Source organism: Lissotriton helveticus, chromosome 9 (genome assembly GCF_964261635.1).
Source record: "Lissotriton helveticus chromosome 9, aLisHel1.1, whole genome shotgun sequence".
NCBI classification, from domain to species: Eukaryota; Metazoa; Chordata; class Amphibia; order Caudata; family Salamandridae; genus Lissotriton; species Lissotriton helveticus.
The window spans coordinates 578,030,906-578,044,735 of record NC_136070.1 but is presented as its reverse complement, the minus strand read 5'-3'; the positions used below and the strand labels follow the sequence as shown (position 1 = coordinate 578,044,735).

Here is a 13,830-nt window from a genome sequence, read left to right as displayed (position 1 = left end):
TGTCAGCGGCTGTCCACCAACACCAGATCTGTAAGTTGTCCTTGAACCTGATTCCACTGATGTGTTAGACATTCCTGTAAGGGACACATTTGAAGTCTTGCATAAGGTACAATAAATATGCAAGATGCCATCATGCCTATGAGTTGCATGAACACTCTGGCTGGGAGAGAGTGTTGTGTTTGAAATTTGGTAATTAGAGCTTTAATACTGGCTATCCTGGCTGGACTGGGATACGCCAGAGCAGTAGAAGTGTTCATTGTGGCCCCTAGATATTGATGTACATGAGAGGGCTGGAGCTTCGACTTGGTGTAGGTGATTGTGAATCTCAAGTTGTGCAGTGTTTGAACAGTTTGATGAGTATGTTGAACACACTGGTTGAATGACTTGGCTTTTATTAGCCAGTGGTCCAGATGTGGGAAGACATGGATTTGTTGTCTTCTTAGGTGTGCTGCTACCACTGCAAGGCACTTGGTAAACACTCTTGGTGCAGTGGTGACCCCGAATGGAAGGACTTTGAACTGATAGTGTTGTCCTTCCACTACAAACCTTAGATACTTCCTGTGAGAAGGATGTATGGGAATGTGGAAGTAGGCGTCCTTGAGATCTAATGTGGCAAGGAAGTCTCCTTGTTGGAGCAGTGGAAGCACTTGTTGGAGAGTGATCATGTGAAAGTGATCCGAGTGTATATACAGATTGAGGGGTCTAAGGTCAGGTATTTGCCTTAGGGTCCCGTCCTTTTTGGGGATTAGGAAATATAGGGAGTAAACTTCTGTTCCCTGATGTAGTAAGGGTACTGGCTCTATGGCTTACTTTCGAAGCAGTGAGAGAACTTTTTGTTTTAAAAGTGTAAGATGTTCTGTGGACATTGGATGCTGCTTGGGTGGTATGTTTGGGGGGGTAGCTGTAAGTTCCAGGCAGTAACCATATTAGATAATTTGTCTTACCCACTCGTCTGTTGTGATGGAGTTCCAGATAGGTAGGAACTGTGATAATCTTCCCCCGACCGGAGTGGAATGGCCTGGGGGGAATTTAGCGTCAGGGGAGGTGCGAGTGTTATTGTTACCGCGGCCTCTATCTTTGTTATTATTCCCTCTGTATCCTCCTCGAAAATATCCTCTGTTGGAGGATGTTTGGGTGGTGTTTTTAAACAAAGATGAGCTATCTGTACCCACGTTTTTAGAGGCTCCTCTTTAAAAGGAGCGACGAAAAGAGCCACGTGTGTGTGGAGACTGCAGTGCTCCCATGGACTTTGCAGTCTCTGTGTCTTTCTTCATCTTTTCAAGAGCAGCGTCCACAGCCGGTCCAAAAAGTTGTTCTTGATTGAACGGCTGATTTAGAATGGTTGTCTGAACCTCTTGCTTAAAGCCTGAAATGCGTAGCCAGGCATGTCGTCTGAGCAGTACACTAGTATTAATGGACCTAGAAGCAGTGTCTGCTGCATCAAGGGCGCATTTAATTGAGGAATTTGTTATCAATTTTCCCTCTTTAATCAGGTCAATTGCTTGAGTTTTGTATTGGTCCTGCAAATGCTGTAATAGGGTCTCCAGCTGGTCGTAGTGGGCCCTATCATATCTAGCCAACAGTGCTTGAGTGTTGGCAATGCGCCAGTGATTGGCCGCATGCGCAGCTACCTTTTTGCCAGATGCATCTAGTAATTTGGATTCTTTATCAGGGTGGTGCACCCCCGAGGTTTGTGAATTACTGCGCTTCTTAGCGTTGGAAACTACTAGTGAATCCAAAGGCAGCTGTCGTATAATATACGCAGGGTTAGGACTATATTTTTTATCGATTCTAGGATTAAGAATCCTGGCTCGTACAAGATCTTTGAATATGTCAGGGGCATGCCTAATGACCCCTTTAATCATTGGTAATATTTATACAGTTTTTTGGGACTGTTCAATTGTATCTAAAAGGAAATCCTCCTCTGGTGTGTCTGAGTGCATAGTCACACCGTGAAAAACAGCAGCTCTATTAATGAGATGTCCAAAACCAATATTGTCGTCTGGGGGAGATGGTTTTGTTGGGTATGGCTGGGGCTTGGGAGGTCTGTTGGATCTATTGGGTCATTGTAATCCGAATCGTCCTGTGGTATATCGTCTGGATCCGTGAACGGGTCATTAGGGTGCCCCCCCCCTTAGTCGTCATCATCATCATCTTGTGGTGTGTATGTGGTGGAGAAATTACAGGTTGAGGTGGTGTAACAGGTTTAGGGAGAGGAAGGGGATTACAAGGAAGGACAGGAGAAGGAGGAGGCATAGGTGAAGTGGCACAATCCTTCTTCTTGACAGGCACTGGAGTGTCTGAGTTCCCCTTGTTGGAAGGCACAGCTGTGACATGTCCTGTTTTGGGATTAATGTAGATTTTTTTTGCTTGGTATCTACAGGATCCGGATGAAAAAGTTCCTCTTCCTCGAATACCGCTTTCGGCGCGTTTGTTTCGGTTCGGAGTGGGGTTGAGTTTTGTGCTCTTTGGCTTAGTAGGTGTGGTAGAATCCTTTGGCTTGTTTTTCGGTTCCGAAGGCTTGGGTTTCGGAGTCGAAGCGTGATCTTTAGGCTTGGAAGTGTTCAAAGCCGTTTTATTCATAAGCCTCGAGGTGTTTGAGGCCGGTTTGTCTTTTGGCGCGGTAGGAGTCGGAACCGATTTTGGAGCAGAGTGTTCTTTAGGCTTCGGCACCGAAGGCGCTGGTGGGGCTATTACATGCGGTTTGCTCGGTCCCGAGCTACCGGAAGGCTTGTATTTCTTCTTCGGAGCCAGGCCCGGAGGCGGGGCTTCTGAAGTTTGCTTTCGGTCGTGACTGGGTTCAACAGGCGAAGTCTTGACCAGTGCCTTCTGTTTTGGCAGTGGGGTTGGGGTAGGGGCAGTAGTACTCACTCGTTGACCAGGAGTGATGGGGCATCAGAGTCTTCTGCCTCTGACACGATTTTCAGATCTTCGGAATCTTCTTCTGGGACATCTGGGCCTTCGTCGAAGATGTCTACAGGTTCCGGAGCTGATCTCTGCGCCATGATGTGTCGTCGCCCAACGATCTCGGATAGTCTTTTTCGATCGAAAAGAGGCGCAGGCTGGGCAGCTGGACTTGTCGTGTTCTGGTGAGAGGCACAGGTTATAGACCTTATGATGGTCACTGTGTGGGAACTTTGCTCCACACTGGGGACATTTTTTGAATGGCGTCCTTTCCATGAGCCGTAGGCCTTAATGGCATTGATAGGCCCAGTGGCCCGCGTCGACGACCGGAATCAAGCCGATGAAAGGCACGTCGAAGATTTGGATGTTTGAAGTCAAAATCGAAGAGTTAGAGAAAGTTTTGCACGTTGAAAAAGTTTGAAAATGAAGCTTCGAACCGGTGTGCAAAAGTTGCATCCGAACCCAATGGCGGAAAAATACAATCTAAGGATGGAGTCGATGCCCTTGAGCACTATCGTCCAAGGGAGGCGTCACCTATCTTGTGACTACAAAGACTTCTTCCAAGACAACAACAAGGTGCAACCATCCGAGCCCAACACCAGATGGCGATCTAGTGCAAAGTGTGTGATCTGCATCTCATATGCGTCGAACAGTTTGTTTTTAAATAAAAACAATCTTTACTTTCAAAAGTCAACGCTTAAAATATTTTTGAAGCAGTTAAATGTTATCCTATAGAGGGGAACAATAATGCGGTGTAACAGGTAAGTGCCACACTTACAAATCAAGTCTTCGGTCCCAGGTCAGCAAGTCAGGTGAGTACCAAAACTGTACCATCTGCGGCATAGGGGCAGTTGGGTGCAGAGGTCATAATCAGAGTTTGGACCAATGCTTTTTGATGAAGACTCGGGGTGCGTAGAGCCACACTGCTTGTAGGTAAGTGGATTGGTTGCAGGGGCCAAGGGTTGGAGGATTGCCCAAGCACGGGGCAACAAAGCAGCACCAAACATACACCACCACCGGCATAGGGGCGGCTGGGTGCAGGGTGCTATTTCAGCACCGGGCACCCAATGCTGTTCAATGGAGAATCTCCTTTTGGATGACACGCTGCAGGCGTTGAACCAGAAGGTGCAGGCAGAACACCAGGGACAGCACAGGTAAGTTGAAATACTGGGGGTCACAGGGGCATCGCTGGTCAAGTTCTTCATGGGGGATGTGGGTGCATTTAGACTTCGTTATTCTTCTTACCAGGCAGGTTGAGGTGGGGGTGTGCGGGAGACCCTTCAGGTTCACAGTGTAGGCACCATTGTGGAAGTCAGGAGAGTTCAGCCAGCACTAGAGTCTGGATCGCCGGGGGTGAATTCACTGGGCAGGAGGGCCACTCAGACTCGGGCTGTGGGCGTCCGGTGCAGAGTGGGCAAGAGACGCAGATTCACCTATATCTGTGGTCATTGTAGTAGGTTTCTTCTGGACATGTCTGCTACCCTTGGGAGATGAGTCTTTTTTGAAGGCAGCAGTTCTCCCATGCTTTTCAGAGGTCACTGACTGCAAGATAGGTCACGGGGTCATCAACGCTGGCGACAGGTCGTTAGGGTTGGGGTCAAGGCAGTCATCATATTCAATCTTCTCTGCAGGGGTGTCGTCTAAATATAGGGGCATTTAGTAGAGAATCATCTAGGTTTTACCGCCAAAAATGAGGGTGTAAACCGGGGGGGAGCTTCCATCTGCTGCTAGCAGCAGAGGATTGGGGTCGCATTACAAAAGCGGAAAGCCTTTGAAGCATCCCCTTCTAGCACTGGCCCATCCTGGGGGAGGAGGTGTGACACACCTCTGCCCAGGATGAGATTGTTTCCGGTCCCAGAGTGCAGAGGCTCTGCACCCAGGAGTCCTGAAACATGTCTGTGTGTGGCAGGATGCATAAAGCCAGTCAGCGACCACACCAGGGTTGGTAGGTTTTCAGGGGGTACCTCTGAGGTGCCCTTTGAGTACATGGTTCAATAAATCTAACACTGCATCAGTGTGGATTTATTGCAAAGAGTTGTGTGGTGCCAAACACTGCTGGCTTCAGTGAAGCCATCATGGTGCTGGGGAACTCTAGTTGTCATGTTCCCAGTCCATGTACTCTCTATGGCTTCCCTGGCACTTACAATATTAAGGAATATACCCTAATACTGTAGAGGGGCATGTGTGCTCATGCAGATATGCCCACACCTGTGATATAGTGCACCCTGCCTTAGGGCGGGTAAGGCCTGCTAGAGGGGTGACTTAACTATATCTTGGGCAGTGCTAGATGGCTTGGCACACTGGCAGTGTGCCATGTCGACTTTGTTTTGTCTGCACCAGGCCATGCATGCTGCAGTGGCAGTATGTATGGCCTAAGTGAGTCCCAATGCTCTAGGTACCGCTGTACCTTTTACTGAGTACTTAGAGGGGATAGTGAATCAGTTTTGGGGAACGAACACTGGTGCTAGGAACCTGGACTACAGAGACCCAGTACTCTACAGTCAAAGTTCCATAAACAGCCATGCAAAAAGCGTGGGGGGAGGGAAGAGGTACTGCAACAGAACCCCATTTTCTCACACTTACTGTTGCCGGTGGGCTCACTTTCAGTTTTGTAGTCAGTGAAGATGATGGAAGAGGCATATATGTTGGAGAATGCCTTCTCATGGGCTCCTTCTCTAGAGAAGGCATACCTACTGACTTTTTTAGAGCTTATTTGTGTGCGGTTTTTCCTCTGGTTCATGTGAGGCCGATTCCTTGGCCAACAGTTGATTTTATAAGATTCAGGAGCACCTGGCTTCTTTTCTCTTTTCATTTTCCTGTACTTGAAGGGCCTGGTCTCAGATTTATACCTTGAAGTGTGCTGTTCTGCTCAGATGCTTTATTTTTCTGAATCTATTTAAGAAGTCTCCCCTCATGACCACTGAGGGTTTTGACCGAGAATGTTCTGCAGATCCTGCAGTCTTTGTGATCTGGGTAGAGACGGTCGATGCACCTCTTGGGAGGATCAGTTAAAGCCTTCATATTCCCACAGGAATCACAAGCTTTAAAAAAAGCTTTTCCTAGATTTTTCTGTGGCTGCCATTTTTAAGACACAGTAGGGTTTAATAGTCCATCTAATACCAAGGAAAAAGGTCCAAACAGTCACTCACCTGTACCTTAAGCAAGAGAAAAGTTCTGGCACTTCCTTCCATACGACTTGTGGTAGACATCTGAGGTATAAAGACATCAGAGAGCACTTCCACCTTACTGGCGAACGTTTGGGCCTTTTAGAATGAGGTATGTCGGTGCCGTTTAGTGCTATTTTTAAGTTACAAAGAGACTCCCACTTTGATGACAGGGAATGATTAAATCATGCAAATCCATTAAAGAAACGAGGCTGGCGAACTGGCAGTTGGTGCCTTTGAGGAAGGTTGGAACTCTGGGCCTCTTCACAAGATTAGCCATACTTCAGGTTGATGGGCTACTTGTAGTGTAGTTTTCAATGTCAGTTGCTGCACTGGAATACGGCTCTGTTAACAAGAACTACGGAGGGTTCCCAGTCTGACTTCAGGGGAACCAAGAATTGCCAGAATCATTTTAGGTGTGTCAGCTTCAGATTACAAGATCTACATCCTTTTAAAACCCTTTCCCCACAGCATGGTTGTCATCCTGGAGGCAAAATAATAATGTGGAACCAGAGCTCTTGGTGTAAATCTATTTACTCAGGAAAAATAAGAATTCAATGAAGACATCAAGTCACCTGAGACACAGTAAGAACTAGAGCTCTTGAAGGTAGGCAAGTTGTGGGCAAGCCAGAGTGTAAATCCAGTGGCACTTGTACCCAGTCTTAAATCTGCTAAAAGAACCAGACGAATGCTGAATATAAGTTCTCCAAATTGCCTACACGTCAGGAGAAGACCTTAAAAGATGTATGTGCATGGGAAGGGATGGCAGGATTTTGAAGTTTAAGTTTAGTTTTCACAAATCATCCATTCAATTCCAGATGAAACCACAAGATTGTAGGATAACGCCACAGCATGTGATTCGACAAGGCTCATGGTTCAAAGCGCCTAGTTTGTGCAGTTCTAGTATTCACCTGTAGGGTATATGTCTAGCAAAAATATTTTAAAAATTTACTCAGACTTACAGGAAGACTTCTAAAGGGTATGAATGCAAAACATGGGGAAGGATATGAGGTGGCAGACCAAGAAATGAGACTGAGGTTAATGAAAGAGACTATATCTACCAAGCCATATGTCCTGCCCAAAATGATCTAGAAATTAAAACTGGGTAATACCTTTATTTCTGTTACAGTCCTCTCACCTTAAGCTTGGTGAAGATCAGTGCTGCCAGGGCAAAGTCCCAGTGATTGTCAATAAGGCACCTATTGGGAAATCAAGAGAACATCAGACGTGGAGGAAAACTAGAGAGGGTGGGGACTGTGAAAGTGTGGAGGGGTTGAAGAAGTGTGGGGGGGCAAAAGGAGATGTTTGTGTGAAATCTGACTGAAGTCAAGACAGGCTGTGATAGAGGCAGAGTAAAATGAAAAAATAAGGAGGGCGGGGTGCCATGGAAAAAGTTAGTGAAGAGGTGAAGAGTAAAGTAGCATGAAGATTAAGCAAACGAGTAGAAAAGGAGACAAGTCAGCAACAGACATAAGCCAGACCAATACAAATTGCTGAAGATATCAAAATGGAACAAAAAGTTGACAAACTGACATTAAAGATGTGATAAAACCATCAGGATGGTTAAGGTAGAGCTAAAAATATGCAGAGTACATGGTGAATGGGAAGAAAGGAGGAGGGTGGGACAGTAAGGGTTGGAGACAATAGTAGAAAACACTCACTTCTGCGACCACTCCAAATTCATGCCGAATTGCAGTGAGAAGGCTTGGATCATTTCTTGGTGCGTCGAGGGAAGGGTGGGCACCGGGCTGCTGGACAGCGTAGGAGCTGACGTGACAAATGCTTCGCGGATCTCCTCTGGAGTGGCTTCACGAACATGGAGCTGGTCATTCACTATACGGAGTCTGCAAGAGAATGAGAGCACAGAGTATTGACCGGTTACCAATGGTTACTCAACATACCACCAAGGTAACAGCTTACTAAGTTAAGGGGATAACACAGAGGTAACCCAGAGTCTTTTAACAAACAGCACAAAGGCTAGTCCCTTGGGTTAAACAGGTGGTCATCCAGTGTTTAGGCACTGAGCCCACCACCAAGAAGTTGGACCAAGTTACTCTCTGTAGTAATTCAGGTACACAGCCTTTGGTCCTATTCCAAAGGAGTTAATTTCGCTTTGGATGACATGAAAGCAGTTCCCTTATCACTCAAGATATAAGAACCCTGAAAGAATTAACTGTCACCCCCCTGCTCCACTCCCAACAACACTGTTTTGAGTGAACATAATAATGTAAGCAGATATTCATGAAGGTAATGTTAAATATAATGGTGTTGGCCCCTAAACCATAATATGAATCCTAAATCCAGGACTGTGAAATGTGAGACAAAAACATTTGAGCCGAGACCACTGTCCTCCAAGAAAGCGGTTTAGAACAGGCACCAGCCATGTCTAAGTAAATTGCAGTTACCAGTCTCTTACAGAAATTCTTGTGTGAAAGTGCCCTCTTTCTGCATGGTTGCCCCCACATTTTGCTGAATTGCTGATGTGCTTTGACTGAGTGTGCCCTGGGTTCCTGCCAATCAGGTACCCAGGGCCTATTGTAGGAAGCTGGCTCTGTATATACTATACCAAAGTGAGGTATAGTGTGCACAGAGTCCAGTGGAAACCCAAAGGTAGGCAGAGGTAAAGTTAGATAGCACCTCACTCTCTATTTGTGGTAGTGTGGTTGAGCAGTAAGGCAGTATCAGAGGACAGTGTTAAGCATTTGTTGTACACACTCAGTCAGCAAATGAATTCCCACACTCAAAGACTGAACTTCAGACCAATTGTTTTTGTATCAAAAATATTCTTTTAGTTATTTTATTTCCTAGAACCAAGCAAGCCTGGCACAGGTAAATGATAAGTACTTTGCAGTAAATATACAGATGTACCACATTTTGGTTTCCAATTGTAAATGTACTTTGATTTCATTACAGATGTGTTACTGATAATGCAATGCTTTTCAGAATACAATACATATACTTTGAATGGGACTTTCAGTAAGATTACAGGTAAGTTACCTTTGAGATACATTTTCTTACTCTGAGTAGTATGCCTGGATACTACTCTGTGACATTTCCTGTAAACAGATAAGTAAAATCGTTTTTGTTAAACAGTTCAATTTTAAAGAATTTCTTTAGGTTTTCAAACTCCACTCTTGGGGTCCCCCAGGGTCAAAGATGCACTCTTGTTACACCCTCGGAGGCACTAGGGCGGTCGGGTGCAGAGTGCTGAGGCCCAATGTTATCCAATAAGGAATAGGGGGCCTCCGGTTGGTGGTTGCTGGCGAGCAGGCCACAAGGTTGTGAAAGCCAAGCTCCTGGTGTTAGGCTCAGGGCAAAAGGGGATCCTGTTTAGGACAAAAAGTGCACCCTCAGCGGTGGCCGGTTGCAGGGTGCGGGTTTGGCATCGGGTGCCCTGTTGTTTTCAATGGGAATTTCGGTTTTGGTTTTCTGCTGCAGGCTCGGTCCAGGAAGACTTCTAGGAGATACCAACAGCTGGGCAGGGAAATTGGAGGGCTCGGGGACGTAGGTGCCACTCGGGTTCCATTCTCCAGGGCGCAGGTTGGCTGGATGCAGGGGTATATTTTGAGGTCGTATTTCACCTTACTAGGCCACTCGCGGTTGGGGGGGGGGGGGTCTCCGTACATAGGCTGCAGGCGACGTCGGGAAGTCCTGGAGGGGTCAACCCATGGTGGACTTGGACTCTGGAGCGCTAGGGGACCTTGCTGGGACCAGTGGGCCACTCAAACTCAGGTCATAGGCGTCAGGTGCAGTAGTGGTTCCATGCGTCGGGTTTTTTTTCCCTCTGCAGGCTTGGAGTCTTTCTTTAGGGTTTCTTCTGAACAGGACTGCTGTTCACAGGAGATCCAGTCTTTGTTGAAGGCAGTCAGTCCTCCCAGGGGTTCTGGAGGTCGCTTGCTGCACAAAAAGACTTATTTTTGGCAGAGGATCTCTGGAAACTGCAGAAGGGCCGGTAGGGCTGGGGCCAAGTCAGTTGGTCTCTGCAGTCTCCTCTGCTGGGCGTCTTCTGTTGTCCTTTTTCTTCTTAGGTCCTGGGAATCTGCCTTCTTGGTTCAGGGCTGCCCCCTAAATACTGTATTTAGGGGCATTTTAGGGGTCTTGAGGTCAGTAGCCAAAGGGCTACTGACCTTAGGGTGACTACACCCTGGGTGTGCTCACCCCACGTGGAGGAGTGAGCACAATCCCTAATCCTGATTGAGGAGTACCTGCCATCTGCAAGATGGCAGGCGCTGAAGAGTGGGCTTTACATCGCCTCCCCCACCTGAGGGGTGGAGTTGGCAGAGGTGGGCACACCTTCTGGGCGTGCTAGTTTTTGCCGCCTGCCTTCCCGCCTAAAAGGAGGGGAGATAGGAAGGGGGTCTACTCCTGATTGCAGGAGAGACTCGGTCGCATTACAAAGGCTGCCAGGCCTTTGAAGCTCCTCTGCCTTAGATGACTCTTCCTGGTGGAGGTGTGAACACCTTCACCCAGGAAAGGCTTTGTTTATGGGCTCAGGGAGCGTAGGCTCCCACCCTAGGGGTCTAGAAACATGTCTCATTGTGGCAGGCTGGTGTGTACCAGTCAGGGAACCCACCAGAGGCTGGTCGTTTTTCAGGGGGCATCTCTAAGATACCCTTTGTGTGCATTTTTCATTAAATCCCACACTGGCATTATGGTGCTGTGGAGTTCGTAATGACAAGCTCCCAGCACCATATACTCTTAATGGCAGCACTGCACTTACAATGTCTAAGAATGGACTTAAGACACTGTAGGGGTACAGGGCTCATGCACCTGTACCCTCACCAGTGGCATAGGGCACCCAGCTAAAGGGGTGACTGGTCTATGCCAGGGCGGTGGGTTGTATGCATGGCACACAGGGATGTGTGCCATGTCGACTTTTCACTTTGTTCTGCACCAAAACATGCAGCCTGCATAGGCAGTGTGTGTGTTTAAGGGTACAACACATCTAATAGGGGAGGAAGGGCGGGCCGTGAATCGTCTCTACCAGATACATCGTTACCGAAGGTAAGTAACTCGTACATTTGATAGAGACTACTAGCCACAGAGTCCTTCACGTAGAATAGATACCCTAGAAATACCCCCTGGGAAGGAGGGTCTGCGAAAGGACCCCACCAGCCAATACAGAACAGAGGGCCCCAAGGGGACCAGACTTGTGGACCAGGTAGAACCTCTTCCCTGCCAGGCAAGGGGAACCCCCACAGCAGAACCCCACCGATGCCAATAGGATGTAGGAGGAAGAAGAAGAAGAAGAAGCCTGAAGAGGCCTGCAACCTCGCAGCAGAGGAACCAAGGGCAAGGTCGGAGAGACCGAAGCACACACTCCCCCACAAGGCAAACCAGCTGCCACCCCATGCCAAGACAGGAAGAGCGGAAGACGAAGCCGAAGCCTAGAGGACCCAAGGCAACGAGGGAAAAGAAGGCGAACCTGCCAGCCAGAACAGCGCCAGCAGTCAAAGCTGCCAGAAGCAAGAAGAACAGCCCGAGGCCGAGGAGGCAATGCCCAGCAAGGGAGAACACAGGATCATCCCAGACCTCAGGGCAGGAGCAGGGAGAGGAGGAGATGCCCGGGCCCACCACCACGAGGAGCCGCGCACACGACCTCAAGAAGCAAAAGCAATCTACAGCAACGCCATGGAGAACAGGCACCCAAAGGCGACCAGAACCCCCTAGCAGAGCGCAAGCCATATGACAGCTACCACTACACCACCTAGGGTACGATAAGTCCCAAAATATGGGAACCCTCGTTTGAAGAACTTCCGCAGCAGAGGAACAAACAAAAGAGACACGGGGAAAAAAAACACCCCCGCGAAGGCTTGACAAGCAGCCCAAGCAAGCAGAAGGCCTAATCTCAGGGACAAGTCTGTGCAAAAATTCCTACACCACACAATCAACAAAAGGGCCGTCCAGCAGCCAACAATGCCAAAGTCCCAAGGAAGGACGCAAATGGCCAGAAATCACCCTCCACAGCCAAAACAACTGGCCTAAGAAGGCCCAGAATCAACCCGACTCAGGAGTCACTGAGGAGGGGACGGAGGAGGATGAGGATAAGGCGGAGGAGGAGGACAGAGTCCTGCCAAGAGCCCCGGGGCATGGAACAACAGGCTGCCATTAAAAGGAAGGTTAATGAGTCGCTCCCGAACATTCTCAGGGAATACTCCATCCCGAAGCCGAGCATGGCGACGGAGAGCGACCGAGGAAGCCATGGCCCGGCCCAGCACCTCTGATATGTCCGGAGCGGAGAATAAACGCCGCAAGCTCCCGGCCATCCAACGCATGATGCCTCAAGTCCACTTGACCACCCTCCTGGGGCGCAGCATATCCCAGAGTCTCAGCCGAGTCCCACAAACAGAAGAAGGCCCGAGCCCACACACACAAGGTGTTCAGGGCCCGCAGGGCAGCGCTGGTCGAGGCAAACATGCTGCGCACCCAAGAATCCAGCCAGCGGGCCTCTCGGGATGGCAAAGTCAACAGCTGCGGCAGGGAGGGAAAAGCAGTCCGCAAAAGAGGACTGGAGGCAGAGGGGTGGAGGGAAAGGCATGCTGGGTCACGCGGCGCCAGATGATGCTGGTGCAGAAGATGTTGAGGCACCGAGTCCCCTGAGGCAGGACGCCTCTAAGCCCCCGTCAAGGAAGAAAGGAGGGAACCGTCAAAGGGAAGTAAGGTTTCTCTCCCAACAGAGCCCTGGTTGAGGACTTCCAATAGATGGTTCGCCGGAAAGCGAGCCACCGGGTCACCCATGCGCAGGATGCCCACAGCCGTGGACACCGCGTGAGCTTAGGCCGCACCCGCCTCTGTAGGGCCCCGCAGCGAGGAAAGCAGCTCCTCCGTGGGCGATGGCTGCAAACTAAGGCGGCCGTCCCCGAGGCCAAGCGGGACGGGCAATGGCCAGACCTGGAAGTCAGAGGGACCTGCCGCTCTTCCGGCGAACACCTCTGCCTCATGAAGGGTGGGGAGCCGCCCTTCGACGCTGGTGAAAAAGACAGCACACGGCGGCCAGTCTCCGTGGGAAGAGGACACCAATATACAGCCTGCCTCCGGAGAAGAAGGAGCGTCTGAAGACGATTCCGCGGTACGACCCCTGCGTGGAGCGTAGAGTCCGCTGCCTGAGGGAGGTTGTCGGCACCATTCAGCGTCGCCGGACAAGGTTCCTCCAAGTCACCCGGAGTGGGGCTGGCGTCGACCGGCCCCGGGCGGCGCCGACCTGACCTCTACCGAGGTAGCCACCCGCATGGGGGAACAAGATGGGCCTGGGGAGTGACACGAAGACCTCCGCCAGTCGCGGCCCAGAATGAGGCGTAGATCGCTCGGCAACCCATGAGGCAGTGCCAGGGACGATTCCACCTCTGACTCGCCCCCCGTCGAGGCAGCCGCCTGTGGGGAGGAACGAGAGGGGCCCGGAGAGGGGCGAGGGGTCCTCACCCGGCCTCGATCCGAAGCTGGACGAGGAGGGTTCACCGACCCCTGTGGCTCCGCACGGTCCAGCTGCTGCCGGCGCAGTAGCAGCGTCACCTCGGCCTTAGACAGGACCACCTTGTCAAAGGACTGAGAGGGGCTGCGGAATGCGACCGGAGCCCCGGCGACCTCCCGCAACACCACAGGGACTCCCGCAGGAGTTTGCTGCGAGGCAGAGACGCCATGGCATGAAAGAGGTGCCCCAGAGGAGCCGCACCCCAACAGCACCACACCCTCCAAGCCTGGATCTGGACAAGTCGGCTCCGGGGCCGGAGCCACCGGCGGCGCAGCGGAGGGGACCTGCACAAGG

General features: G+C 50.0%; 1 protein-coding gene across 1 annotated transcript in view; it reads right to left on the bottom strand.

Annotated features, from left to right (window-relative positions):
• The window catches only part of LOC144781602 (nuclear RNA export factor 1-like), a 954,052-nt gene that overhangs the window by 57,627 nt on the left and 882,595 nt on the right, over nucleotides 1-13,830 (bottom strand). Inside the window, exons 19-20 of the mRNA XM_078660537.1 lie at nucleotides 7,730-7,912; nucleotides 7,207-7,267 (exon numbers count right to left, since the gene is read on the bottom strand). Of these exons, the coding sequence (XP_078516663.1) occupies nucleotides 7,207-7,267; nucleotides 7,730-7,912 (244 nt within the window). The remainder of the gene's footprint in view (nucleotides 1-7,206; nucleotides 7,268-7,729; nucleotides 7,913-13,830) is intronic.